This window comes from Cherax quadricarinatus, chromosome 43, assembly GCF_038502225.1.
Source record: "Cherax quadricarinatus isolate ZL_2023a chromosome 43, ASM3850222v1, whole genome shotgun sequence".
In the NCBI taxonomy this organism is placed as follows: domain Eukaryota; kingdom Metazoa; phylum Arthropoda; class Malacostraca; order Decapoda; family Parastacidae; genus Cherax; species Cherax quadricarinatus.
The window spans coordinates 25,331,019-25,345,274 of record NC_091334.1 but is presented as its reverse complement, the minus strand read 5'-3'; the positions used below and the strand labels follow the sequence as shown (position 1 = coordinate 25,345,274).

The window sequence follows — 14,256 nt, the reverse complement described above, 5'->3', positions numbered from 1 at the left end:
GTATATGATAGTGTTGGTGTAGTTATGTTTGGTATATGATAGTGTTGGTGTAGTTATGTTTGGTATATGATAGTGTTGGTGTAGTTATGTTTGGTATATGATAGTGTTGGTGTAGTTATGTTTGGTATATGATAGTGTTGGTGTAGTTATGTTTGGTATATGATAGTGTTGGTGTAGTTATGTTTGGTATATGATAGTTGGTAGTTATGTTTGGTATATGATAGTGTTGGTGTAGTTATGTTTGGTATATGATAGTGTTGGTGTAGTTATGTTTGGTATATGATAGTGTTGGTGTAGTTATGTTTGGTATATGATAGTGTTGGTGTAGTTATGTTTGGTATATGATTATGTTTGGTATATGATAGTGTTGGTGTAGTTATGTTTGGTATATGATAGTGTTGGTGTAGTTATGTTTGGTATATGATAGTGTTGGTGTAGTTATGTTTGGTATATGATAGTGTTGGTGTAGTTATGTTTGGTATATGATAGTGTTGGTGTAGTTATGTTTGGTATATGATAGTGTTGGTGTAGTTATGTTTGGTATATGATATAGTTATGTTTGGTATATGATAGTGTGTAGTTATGTTTGGTATATGATAGTGTTGGTGTAGTTATGTTTGGTATATGATAGTGTTGGTGTAGTTATGTTTGGTATATGATAGTGTTGGTGTAGTTATGTTTGGTATATGATAGTGTTGGTGTAGTTATGTTTGGTATATGATAGTGTTGGTGTAGTTATGTTTGGTATATGATAGTGTTGGTGTAGTTATGTTTGGTATATGATAGTGTTGGTGTAGTTATGTTTGGTATATGATAGTGTTGGTGTAGTTATGTTTGGTATATGATAGTGTTGGTGTAGTTATGTTTGGTATATGATAGTGTTGTAGTTATGTTTGGTATATGATAGTGTTGGTGTAGTTATGTTTGGTATATGATAGTGTTGGTGTAGTTATGTTTGGTATATCATAGTGGCAGTGTAGTTATGTTTGGTATATGATAGTGTTGGTGTAGTTATGTTTGGTATATGATAGTGTTGGTGTAGTTATGTTTGGTATATGATAGTGTTGTAGTTATGTTTGGTATATGATAGTGTTGGTGTAGTTATGTTTGGTATATGATAGTGTTGGTGTAGTTATGTTTGGTATATGATAGTGTTGGTGTAGTTATGTTTGGTATATGATGGTGTTGGTGTAGTTATGTTTGGTATATGATAGTGTTGGTGTAGTTATGTTTGGTATATGATAGTGGCAGTGTAGTTATGTTTGGTATATGATAGTGTTGGTGTAGTTATGTTTGGTATATGATAGTGTTGGTGTAGTTATGTTTGGTATATGATAGTGTTGGTGTAGTTATGTTTGGTATATGATAGTGTTGTAGTTATGTTTGGTATATGATAGTGTTGGTGTAGTTATGTTTGGTATATGATAGTGTTGGTGTAGTTATGTTTGGTATATGATAGTGGCAGTGTAGTTATGTTTGGTATATGATAGTGTTGGTGTAGTTATGTTTGGTATATGATAGTGTTGGTGTAGTTATGTTTGGTATATGATAGTGTTGGTGTAGTTATGTTTGGTATATGATAGTGTTGGTGTAGTTATGTTTGGTATATGATAGTGTTGGTGTAGTTATGTTTGGTATATGATAGTGGTGGTGTAGTTATGTTTGGTATATGATAGTGGCGGTGTAGTTATGTTTGGTATATGATAGTGGCAGTGTAGTTATGTTTGGTATATGATAGTGTTGGTGTAGTTATGTTTGGTATATCATAGTGGCGGTGTAGTTATGTTTGGTATATCATAGTGGCGGTGTAGTTATGTTTGGTATATCATAGTGGCGGTGTAGTTATGTTTGGTATATGATAGTGTTGGTGTAGTTATGTTTGGTATATGATAGTGGTGGTGTAGTTATGTTTGGTATATGATAGTGGCGGTGTAGTTATGTTTGGTATATGATAGTGGCAGTGTAGTTATGTTTGGTATATGATAGTGTTGGTGTAGTTATGTTTGGTATATCATAGTGGCGGTGTAGTTATGTTTGGTATATCATAGTGGCGGTGTAGTTATGTTTGTATATGATAGTGTTGGTGTAGTTATGTTTGGTATATCATAGTGGCGGTGTAGTTATGTTTGGTATATGATAGTGTTGGTGTAGTTATGTTTGGTATATCATAGTGGCGGTGTAGTTATGTTTGGTATATGATAGTGTTGGTGTAGTTATGTTTGGTATATCATAGTGGCGGTGTAGTTATGTTTGGTATATGATAGTGTTGGTGTAGTTATGTTTGGTATATGATAGTGTTGGTGTAGTTATGTTTGGTATATGATAGTGGTGGTGTAGTTATGTTTGGTATATGATAGTGGCGGTGTAGTTATGTTTGGTATATCATAGTGGCAGTGTAGTTATGTTTGGTATATGATAGTGTTGGTGTAGTTATGTTTGGTATATCATAGTGGCGGTGTAGTTATGTTTGGTATATGATAGTGTTGGTGTAGTTATGTTTGGTATATCATAGTGGCTGTTTAGTTATGTTTGGTATATGATAGTGTTGGTGTAGTTATGTTTGGTATATGATAGTGGCAGTGTAGTTATTTTTGTATATGATAGTGTTGGTGTAGTTATGTTTGGTATATGATAGTGTTGGTGTAGTTATGTTTGGTATATCATAGTGGCGGTGTAGTTATGTTTGGTATATGATAGTGTTGGTGTAGTTATGTTTGGTATATGATAGTGTTGGTGTAGTTATGTTTGGTATATGATAGTGTTGGTGTAGTTATGTTTGGTATATGATAGTGTTGGTGTAGTTATGTTTGGTATATGATAGTGTTGGTGTAGTTATGTTTGGTATATGATAGTGTTGGTGTAGTTATGTTTGGTATATGATAGTGTTGGTGTAGTTATGTTTGGTATATGATGGTGTTGGTGTAGTTATGTTTGGTATATGATAGTGTTGGTGTAGTTATGTTTGGTATATGATAGTGTTGGTGTAGTTATGTTTGGTATATGATAGTGGTGGTGTAGTTATGTTTGGTATATGATAGTGTTGGTGTAGTTATGTTTGGTATATGATGGTGTTGGTGTAGTTATGTTTGGTATATGATAGTGTTGGTGTAGTTATGTTTGGTATATGATAGTGTTGGTGTAGTTATGTTTGGTATATGATGGTGTTGGTGTAGTTATGTTTGGTATATGATAGTGTTGGTGTAGTTATGTTTGGTATATGATAGTGTTGGTGTAGTTATGTTTGGTATATGATAGTGTTGGTGTAGTTATGTTTGGTATATGATAGTGTTGGTGTAGTTATGTTTGGTATATGATAGTGTTGGTGTAGTTATGTTTGGTATATGATAGTGTTGGTGTAGTTATGTTTGGTATATGATAGTGTTGGTGTAGTTATGTTTGGTATATGATAGTGTTGGTGTAGTTATGTTTGGTATATGATAGTGTTGGTGTAGTTATGTTTGGTATATGATAGTGTTGGTGTAGTTATGTTTGGTATATGATAGTGTTGGTGTAGTTATGTTTGGTATATGATAGTGTTGGTGTAGTTATGTTTGGTATATGATAGTGTTGGTGTAGTTATGTTTGGTATATGATAGTGGTGGTGTAGTTATGTTTGGTATATGATAGTGTTGGTGTAGTTATGTTTGGTATATGATAGTGTTGGTGTAGTTATGTTTGGTATATGATAGTGTTGGTGTAGTTATGTTTGGTATATGATAGTGTTGGTGTAGTTATGTTTGGTATATGATAGTGTTGGTGTAGTTATGTTTGGTATATGATAGTGTTGGTGTAGTTATGTTTGGTATATGATAGTGTTGGTGTAGTTATGTTTGGTATATGATAGTGTTGGTGTAGTTATGTTTGGTATATGATAGTGTTGGTGTAGTTATGTTTGGTATATGATAGTGGTGGTGTAGTTACGTTTGGTATATGATAGTGGCAGTGTAGTTATGTTTGGTATATGATAGTGTTGGTGTAGTTATGTTTGGTATATGATAGTGTTGGTGTAGTTATGTTTGGTATATGATAGTGGCGGTGTAGTTATGTTTGGTATATGATAGTGTTGGTGTAGTTATGTTTGGTATATCATAGTGGCGGTGTAGTTATGTTTGGTATATGATAGTGGCGGTGTAGTTATGTTTGGTATATCATAGTGGCGGTGTAGTTATGTTTGTATATGATAGTGTTGGTGTAGTTATGTTTGGTATATGATAGTGTTGGTGTAGTTATGTTTGGTATATGATAGTGGCGGTGTAGTTATGTTTGGTATATGATAGTGGCGGTGTAGTTATGTTTGGTATATCATAGTGGCGGTGTAGTTATGTTTGGTATATGATAGTGGCGGTGTAGTTATGTTTGGTATATCATAGTGGCGGTGTAGTTATGTTTGTATATGATAGTGTTGGTGTAGTTATGTTTGGTATATGATAGTGTTGGTGTAGTTATGTTTGGTATATGATAGTGGCGGTGTAGTTATGTTTGGTATATGATAGTGGCGGTGTAGTTATGTTTGGTATATGATAGTGTTGGTGTAGTTATGTTTGGTGTATGATAGTGGTGGTGTAGTTATGTTTGGTATATGATAGTGTTGGTGTAGTTATGTTTGGTATATGATAGTGGTGGTGTAGTTATGTTTGGTATATGATAGTGGTGGTGTAGTTATGTTTGGTATATGATAGTGGCGGTGTAGTTATGTTTGGTATATCATAGTGGCAGTGTAGTTATGTTTGGTATATGATAGTGTTGGTGTAGTTATGTTTGGTATATCATAGTGGCGGTGTAGTTATGTTTGGTATATGATAGTGGCGGTGTAGTTATGTTTGGTATATCATAGTGGCGGTGTAGTTATGTTTGGTATATGATAGTGTTGGTGTAGTTATGTTTGGTATATCATAGTGGCGGTGTAGTTATGTTTGGTATATGATAGTGTTGGTGTAGTTATGTTTGGTATATGATAGTGTTGGTGTAGTTATGTTTGGTATATCATAGTGGCGGTGTAGTTATGTTTGGTATATGATAGTGTTGGTGTAGTTATGTTTGGTATATGATAGTGTTGGTGTAGTTATGTTTGGTATATCATAGTGGCAGTGTAGTTATGTTTGGTATATGATAGTGTTGGTGTAGTTATGTTTGGTATATGATAGTGGCAGTGTAGTTATGTTTGTATATGATAGTGTTGGTGTAGTTATGTTTGGTATATGATAGTGTTGGTGTAGTTATGTTTGGTATATCATAGTGGCGGTGTAGTTATGTTTGGTATATGATAGTGTTGGTGTAGTTATGTTTGGTATATGATAGTGTTGGTGTAGTTATGTTTGGTATATGATAGTGTTGGTGTAGTTATGTTTGGTATATGATAGTGGCGGTGTAGTTATGTTTGGTATATGATAGTGGCGGTGTAGTTATATTTGGGAGATGAAGTGTTTTTTTAATTATCGCCCTAAACTGATTGGCAGACAGGAGACCTTTCGTTGGTTCAGGCAATGATTCGCAGATCTTAGGGCACTTTATGTGCATTACATTTTTGCATAGTGTGAGGCAGACACGAGGGATGTCAACGAGAGTTTTGTGTCTTGTGTTGTGTCTGTGTGTTCTGTTGTAGCTATCAAGGAGAAGTTTGAGAGGAGGGTTTATATTGGAGTTTAGTGTTCTATATATGTAGTAGACATAGTAATATGATTGTATATTTTGTATATTAAGTTCAAACTCTTGAAGAGCGGCAGTTTGTGCTGTCTGTTGCAGGAATGGCTTATTATCCACACAGCACCTTTTTGTTATGTTATTAATGGTTTAAGGTGATTGGTCATACTAGATCCCCAAGCACAAATACCATAGGTGAGGTGAGGGTAGATTAGAGAGTGGTATAGTGTAAGTAGTGCTGTTTGGGGGGCACAGTACCGTATCTTGGAAAGGATGACTACTGTTTTGGAGATCTTGGTTATGTGGTGGATGTGGCTTTGAAATTTAATGTTGCAGTCCAGGTGAAGACATAAAAATTTTGTCTTAATGTGTCTTGTTATGGAAGAACCATTGATCAATATGTTAACTTGGATATTTAAAGCTCTGTTTCCAAGCATTATGTAGTGAGTTTTGTCTATATTGAGAGTGAGTTTGTTAGTTGTCATTCAGGCAGATATTTTTAGTAACTGGTCCTTAACAGTGTCACAGAGCATAGTTGAGTTTGAGTGGGAGAAGACGTGTCATCTGTCAAGAGAATAATAGCAGTTACAACATACACCAGCTGTCACTGACTGTAGTCTTAACCATCTGTTGCAGCATAACTACAGGGGCAAGACAGACACACTGTACTACCAGCTGGGTGAGAAGTATACCCAGCACAACCAGCTGCCATCTAAGATGGTGCTGGTCCTGCAACCTGGCACCTCAGCACAGCTGGTTATTTACAACCCTGATGCTCATCGTCGCCCCCAGTTACTGACAGTCAGGGTCTCCAGTCCCTATGTTGAGGTTAGTAACAAGGTCCCTATGTTGAGGTTAGTAACAAGGTCCCTATGTTGAGGTTAGTAACAAGGTCTCTATGTTGAGGTTAGTAACAAGGTGCCACTGTTATGGTTAGTAACAAAGTCTCCATGTTGAGGTTAGTAACAAAGTCTCCATGTTGAGGTTAGTAGCAAGATCCCCATGTTGAGGTTAGTAACAAGGTCCCTTTGTTGAGGTTAGTTACAAGGTACCCATGTTGAGGTTAGTAACAAGGTACCCATGTTGAGGTTAGTTACAAGGTACCCATGTTGAGGTTAGTAACAAGGTACCCATGTTGAGGTTAGTAACAAGGTACCCATGTTGAGGTTAGTAACAAGGTACCCATGTTGAGGTTAGTAACAAGGTACAGTAGGGCCCCACTTTACAGTGTTTCGCTTTATGACGTTCTGCTAATATGGACGTTTCAAATTTTGACCAAAACTTGCTACACGGCTCCCCCCACCTGACTTTCTAATATGGTCTCTGTGGGCCACCTGGTTTGTTTACATTCTCCGTGAGGTCTGCGTCTTTCCATTATGTCTGGAAACTTTCCAAAATTTCAAGTGTTTTAAAGTTATTTCATATTGTATATTCTGATAATTATACTTATGTGTACCTGTATCTAAGTAAGCTTTACACACTGTGCTGGCATGCAGGTACACACTGTGCTGGCATGCAGGTACACACTGTGCTGCCATGCAGGTACACACTGTGCTGCCATGCAGGTACACACTGTGCTGCCATGCAGGTACACATTAAAATCACTAAGAGTGTCTTATTAGTCTCAAAGATGCCATATTAATAATGTTAACAATAAAACGCAATAATAATCACTCTGAGGCACATTAAATGTAGTATACAGTGGTACCTTGGGATATGAATTTATTTTGTTCCAGAAGGCTGTTCGAGTGCTGATACTGAACGAATTTGTTCCCATAAGGAATAATGTAAATTAAATTTATCTGTTTCAGGCCCCCAAAAATACACTTACTGAAGCACTTACATAAATACATGAGTTTTGGGCTGTTCGTATCCCAAGGTGCCGCTGTATTACTTTAATATGAACATTTTAATTAATTTATCCATGATATTTTTTCAAAATTATATAATAAACACGCTACGTAACATATAAACATAAATGCACCAACTCTAGAATAAATTAGCATAAAGATGAGATGTTTTTCCAGTCGTTTTGTCGGAGTGTTGGATGAATGATATTTTCTATAGTACACAGTAGTATTACTGGGGGTATACCTGGAGAGGATTTTGGGGGTCAACACCCCTGTGGCCCAGTCTGTAACCTGGCCTCATGGTGTATCAGGGCCTGATCAGCCAGGCTGTTACTGTTGGCTACATGCAAGCCGACATATGAACCACAGCCCGGCTGGTCATGCACTAACTTTAGGTGCCTGTCCATTGCCTTCTTGAAGACAGCCAGAGGTCTATTGGTAATCCCCCTTATGCATGCTGGGAGGCAGTTGAACAGTATGCCTTCACTCAGAGCGTCATTCCTTCTAATAATGGTGTGTTACGTGAGAATGGGAGTGTTGCTCTTTATTTATTCTCTTGTACTAACATGGAAACAACTTGTAAACAATGTAAGGTGTTTGCATTATGGTATAAGCTTCACAAACATGGAAATAAGTCACTCTGTCTGACCATTTTGGGTTATCCTGGGTAATCTACACATATGCTGCTATGTATGACAATAAGATAAGATAAGATAAGATTTCGTTCGAATTTTTAACCCCGGAGGGTTAGCCACCCAGGATAACCCAAGAAAGTCAGTGCGTCATCGAGGACTGTCTAACTTATTTCCATTGGGGTCCTTAATCTTGTCCCCCAGGATGCGACCCACACCAGTCCACTAACACCCAGGTACCTATTTGCTGCTAGGTGAACAGGACAACAGGTGTAAGGAAACGTGTCGGAATGTTTCCACCCGCCGGGAATCGAACCCGGGCCCTCCGTGTGTGAAGCGGGAGCTTTAGCCACCGGGCCACCGGGCCAATCTATGTAACTCTATTTATGTGTACCTGTTCCTGAATAAATTTACTTACTCACTCACAAACATGGAAGTGAACGTGTATGAACCATAACCAGACACAATCATCTGCTTGTTTATGTACTCTGTTTCTCTCTCCTCTCTCATTTACTCATTCTCTCTCATTTATTCATTTTATCTTGTTTACTCACTTCTCACCCAACATTAAGACTTCAGATACTTTAGGATAAATAATGAGTGTACTGTATTTGTTTTTTCTTTTTATTGTTTTTAATGCCTAGTTCTATCGCTAAGTTAATACAGTGGAATGTCGATTTTTGTATGCCCAACTTTTCGTAGGATTCAATTTTCGATGAAATTTTTCATCGAAATTGTGTCCCAGTTTTCGTACATCCGCTTGCTTTTTGTAGAGTTGAAAATGGTCCATACCAAACTTGTTCACCTGCCCGCATGACTCGGCCACTCATTTCCTGGAATCGAGCGCCCACGCAAATCATCCCATGCATTCATGACTCAGTCTACCTTTGTTTCTCATTGAGTGAGCATCACCACACTTGTTCATCCAAAACATTTTATAATAATCCATTGTTTTTTGTGCTTGTTTTTTGGGTGCGACTGCTAAATAAGCCACCATGGGACCAAAGAAAATTCCCAATGCCAGTCCTTTGATGAAGAAGGCGAGAAACACGATAGAATTCAAGAAAGAACTCGTAGCAAAGTACGAAAGTGGCATACGCATGTTTATATGCTTTGTAACATGTTTTTTGTATAATTTTGAAGAAAATATCATAGATGGATTAATAAAAGTGTCTATATCAATGTAAAATAAGAAATTTAATGTGCCCAAGAGTGATCATTATTAGTATTATGTAATGTTTTCCTTTCACCCAGCAACTGCACCTCCAAAGCATATAAACATAGCATATTTATATGCCAGGCGGAGAGAAAACATTACGTTTTCTCTGGTCCAGCAACAAAGAAAACGTGTATGAATCTGCGTTTGGCCTAGTGTCACTCCCGCTTTTGTTTACAATTCTCAGCATGAATTATTAATTACTTCTCCCTTCGTTTAGGATGGCATCTAAAGGTAGTTGTTAAAAATGATTAAATTCAGTGAACAAGATATGTTGATGGTAATAATATGGCTCTGGGCCACAGTGTAGGTAGCTGGTAGGTGTAGCCCAGGCTACACCTGCTGGCTACCTACGCTGACTTCCTACAAATAAATACTACTCACCTCTCATCCAACATTAAAATGGATTAATTGGATTTACATCATTTCTTATGGGAAATATTGTTTCAGTTTTCATAGAATTCAGTTTTTGCCAGACTTTTTCGAATGGATTAATCACAAAAACTGAGATTCCACTGTATATGTTAGTGTAAACTTGTTATCTGGCATTTACAGTGGTTCCCCGACCTACAATATTAATCCATTCCTTAGAGCCCTCAGTAAGATGAAATTATCGTAGGTTGAATTAATTTTCCCCATAAGAAATAATGGAAATCAAATTAATCCGTGCAAGACACCCAAAAGTATGAAAATTTTTTTTTTTACCACATGAAATATACATTTTCCTACACACAAAAAGAAGGATACATGCACAATAGTAGAGTAGTACATGCACAGTATATATTGTGCATGTACTAGTCTACTAAATGAAGAATAAATGACACTTACCTTTATTGAAGATGCAGCAATGACTGATGAGACACTGTGTCCTGGGAGTGCCTTTTCCTCCTGAGTACTGTAGGTCCTGTTTGGCATTTTCTTCCAGAACAGACCTTATCACACTGTGTATGCCACTATGATTCTTAAATCTCTCAAACCAACCTTTGCTGGCCTTAAATTCACCAATATGAGCACTAGTTCCAGGCATTTTTTCCTGTTCACCTGGGTGTTAGTTGACTGGTGTGGGTTGCATCCTGGGACACAAGATTAAGGACCCCAATGGAAATAAGTTTGACAGTCCTCGATGACACACTGACTTTTTTGGGTTATCCTGGGTGGCTAACCCTCTGGGGTTAACTGTTTCTCAGTATTCTCAACAAGCCACACCAACAACGATGCTATAGCAGCAGCAGCAGCTGACGGTGCTACAGCAGCAGCAGCAGCTGACGGTGCTACAGCAGCAGCAGCAGCTGATGGTGCTACAGCAGCAGCAGCAGCTGATGGTGCTACAGCAGCAACAGCAGCAGCTGACAGTGCTACAGCAGCAGCGGCAGCTGACAGTGGTACGATAGCATTTCAATAATATTTCTCACCCTTTTTGCCACAGGGTTGGCACTAGAAGCTTTCTTTGGGCTTATGGTGGCTTATTTAGCAGTTAGAAGCACTAAAAACACTGGAATAATACAAAATATTCCGAATGTATGCGTGGGAGCAACTGCTCTGGCTTGTAAACATTGGCACACTAACTGAAGGCAGGCCAGCTGAGGTGCGCTCAGGCGGACGGACATGTGGACGCGTACCAGATGAATGCTGTAGGTTGAGTTTTTCAACGTACGTCGGGGTGAAATTTTTACGCTGAAAAGCATTGTAGGTTGGTTTTAACATGGGTTGGGGACATCGTTTGTCGGAGGTCCACTGTATATGCAGTAATGTCTGCTTTCCAACAGTAGGTAAACTCCAGGTAAACTCCAGGTAGCCTGGAACCTAACCTGCTGTATAAGTGGGGCCCTACTGTACCTAGTAACAAGGTACCAATGTTAAGGTTTGTAACAAGGTACCTAGTAACAGGGTACTAATGTTAAGGTTAGCAACAAGGTACCAGTGTTAAGGTTAGTAACAAAATACCATTCTTGAAGTTAGTAACTAGATTGATAGGTACTTGTTTCATAGCACGTTCTGGATGAGTCATACACTGACACACATGTTGTTCACAGGTGATAGACAGGAAGGACCAGACGGTGCCGTGCCAGGTGGACCCCGTCTTCGTGCAGTCGTCCGAGGCATCAAACGACATGTTTGACGTAACCTTCCTGGTTGACCTGCCATCACTCTCACTCACCACCTACACCATCAAGATCGTTGACCCCGAGAAGGTCAACCAACAGTGAGTGTCCTGTTGATAATTTATGGCACTGCTGGTGGCTCCACCGTGGTGTAAATCATCAACCTTTGATGTCCTCTGACTTGCAGGTTGATGATTTATGGTGCAGCTGGTTGCTCCACCATGGTGTAAATCAGCAACCATTGACATCCTCCATCTTTCAGGTTGATGATTTACAGTGTAGCTGGTTGCTCTGCCATGGTGTAAATCAACCATCAGTATACTCCATCTTTCAGGTTTGTGAGTTATGGCAAGGTTGTTAGCCGTGGTATGGTTGCTCCCTCGGTGCCTGCCGTCTTCACCGCCATAGAGGAGACCAACGGCCAGTCATTCACCCTCCATAATGACCATCTACAAGCAAGATTTGGCAGTAATGGTCTGATGCAGTCACTGACCGCCCAGGGCCGAACACTGGACCTCAACCTGGAGTTTGTCAAATATGGCGTTAAGTAAGACTTTGTTGCCTTTGTCGTAGACTTTGTCTTTAGGTAGACGTGCGTCACTTTCAGTCTTTAACCCTTAAACGGTCCAAACGTATATATACGTTCACGTGCATAGCGCCCCAAATGTATATATACGTTTTCGTTTTCATTCATTCAACATTGCCACGATAAGCCTGAGTCGCCTAGACATGAGAGAATGGGTGTGTGCACTCACTGTGCGCTACATTAAAATAGTTGGGGATGCCTGGGTACCATATGCTCTTTTTTCCTATTAAAAAAGACAATTTTTTTTCTCAAAAAATTTGGGGCGCTACGCGAGTGAATGTATATATACGTTTGGACCGTTTAAGGGTTAATAGACAGACATATGTCACGTTCAGTCTTTAACCCTTTGAGGGTCTGTCCTGTAGTTCTACGGCCTTGAAGCCAGGGTCCAAGCCATAGTTGTGCGTCATGAGCTTAGCTCACTCAGATAAGCTGTGAGTGGCACATCTATATGGTAAATGTGCACCATATAAAACAAATCCTGCAGTACACAGTGCATAATGAGAAAAAAACTGTGACCATATCTTTGTATTAAAACAGTGACTTTGCTGTGTTTTTCGTATGTTTTTTAAAGTTGTATTCACAGTTTCTTGGTCTCCTTTGATAGAAAGAAAACTATATTACAGAAACAGAAATGATTTTGTTTGGTTTTAGTGCTGAAAATGTCTTGAAACTGAGCTCAAAGTAGCAGAAATGTTAAATTTTTGCCGATGTCCAAGAGTAAACAAATGACATAACATGTCCAATGAACGTCAGTTGGCGGGTTTAATATATGTTCACAAATGTGCTGATATTATTTATACAATTATTGCAATATTGCATAACAGTAAATCTTCTATTTTTTGGTGTTAATAAAGTCATTATGTGACTAAAAATTCAAAATGGAATTCATGTGTAAAGCCTGAAAACATAACTAATAAACAGAGGAAATGTTATTTTAGTGCCAGGAATGTCTGCATTGTTTATTCTGGACTATTTTGAAATTAGAATATTTTGAACTTTGTGTGAAATTGGCCAAATTACCAATTTCTGATCACTTATTGGGTAGTTGAAATAGTTGATTGGGCAGTTTCTTGTGCTCAATTGATAAAATAGAAGTGATACTAGCAAAATAGCTAAGAATTTGGTCAACTGGAATAATGTAATTGGCCTAAAATGAGAGTCAAAGTGGGCAAAATCGCCGATGCATAAATATCACTGACGCAGCAAAATTTATGATAGTGTAATTTCGTCAGTTTTCCATCAAGTTGCATACTTTTTTTTTATTTCCTTCAGAAAAAGATTCTTTACCATTTCATAAGAAAAAATAATTTTTTTTTTTTTTAAATTCTTTGACCCCGAGGACAAGTTTCAGATCAGGTGTCTGGACCCTGAAAGGTTTAATAGATAGACGTGTGTCACTTTCAGTCTTTAACAGATGGACGTATGTCATTTTCTGTCTTTATTAGATGGACGTATGTCACTTTCAGTCACTTTCAGTCTTTAATAGATGGACGTATGTCGCTTTCAGTCTTTAATAAATAGACATATTTAACTTTCAGTCTTTAATAGATAGATGTATGTCACTTTCAGTCTTTAATAGATAGATGTATGTCACTTTCAGTCTTTAATAGATGGATGTATGTCACTTTCAGTCTTTAATAGATAGATGTATGTCATTTTCTGTCTTTAATAGATAGACGTATGTCACTTTCAGTCTTTAATAGATAGATGTATGTCACTTTCAGTCTTTAATAGATAGATGTATGTCACTTTCAGTCTTTAATAGATAGATGTATGTCACTTTCAGTCTTTAATAGATAGATGTATGTCACTTTCAGTCTTTAATAGATAGATGTATGTCATTTTCTGTCTTTAATAGATAGACGTATGTCACTTTCAGTCTTTAATAGATAGATGTATGTCACTTTCAGTCTTTAATAGATAGATGTATGTCATTTTCTGTCTTTAATAGATAGACGTATGTCACTTTCAGTCTTTAATAGATAGACATGCATCAAATCTGATTCAAAATAATATTTTGTAGTTTGTGGTGGACTTTATCTTGATACAGTGTCAGTGTAAGAGTGTCAGTGTAAGAGTGTCAGTGTAAGAGTGTCAGTCTAAGAGTGTCAGTGTAAGAGTGTCAGTGTAAGAGTGTCAGTGTAAGAGTGTCAGTGTAAGAGTGTCAGTGTAAGAGTGTCAGTCTAAGAGTGTCAGTGTAAGAGTGTCAGTGTAAGAGTGTCAGTGT

The 14,256-nt window shown here is 37.5% G+C and overlaps 1 protein-coding gene across 5 annotated transcripts in view; it reads left to right on the top strand.

Annotated features, from left to right (window-relative positions):
• LOC128694208 (alpha-mannosidase 2x-like) overlaps positions 1-14,256 on the top strand; it is a 152,787-nt gene that overhangs the window by 91,935 nt on the left and 46,596 nt on the right. For all 5 annotated transcript variants that reach the window (XR_011393124.1, XM_070093753.1, XM_053784206.2 and 2 more), the window contains exons 14-16: positions 6,277-6,468; positions 11,372-11,541; positions 11,775-11,987. Coding sequence is in view for 4 of the 5 variants with exons in the window: in XM_070093753.1 (XP_069949854.1) it covers positions 6,277-6,468; positions 11,372-11,541; positions 11,775-11,987 (575 nt within the window). In the remaining variant the exon portion in view is untranslated. The remainder of the gene's footprint in view (positions 1-6,276; positions 6,469-11,371; positions 11,542-11,774; positions 11,988-14,256) is intronic.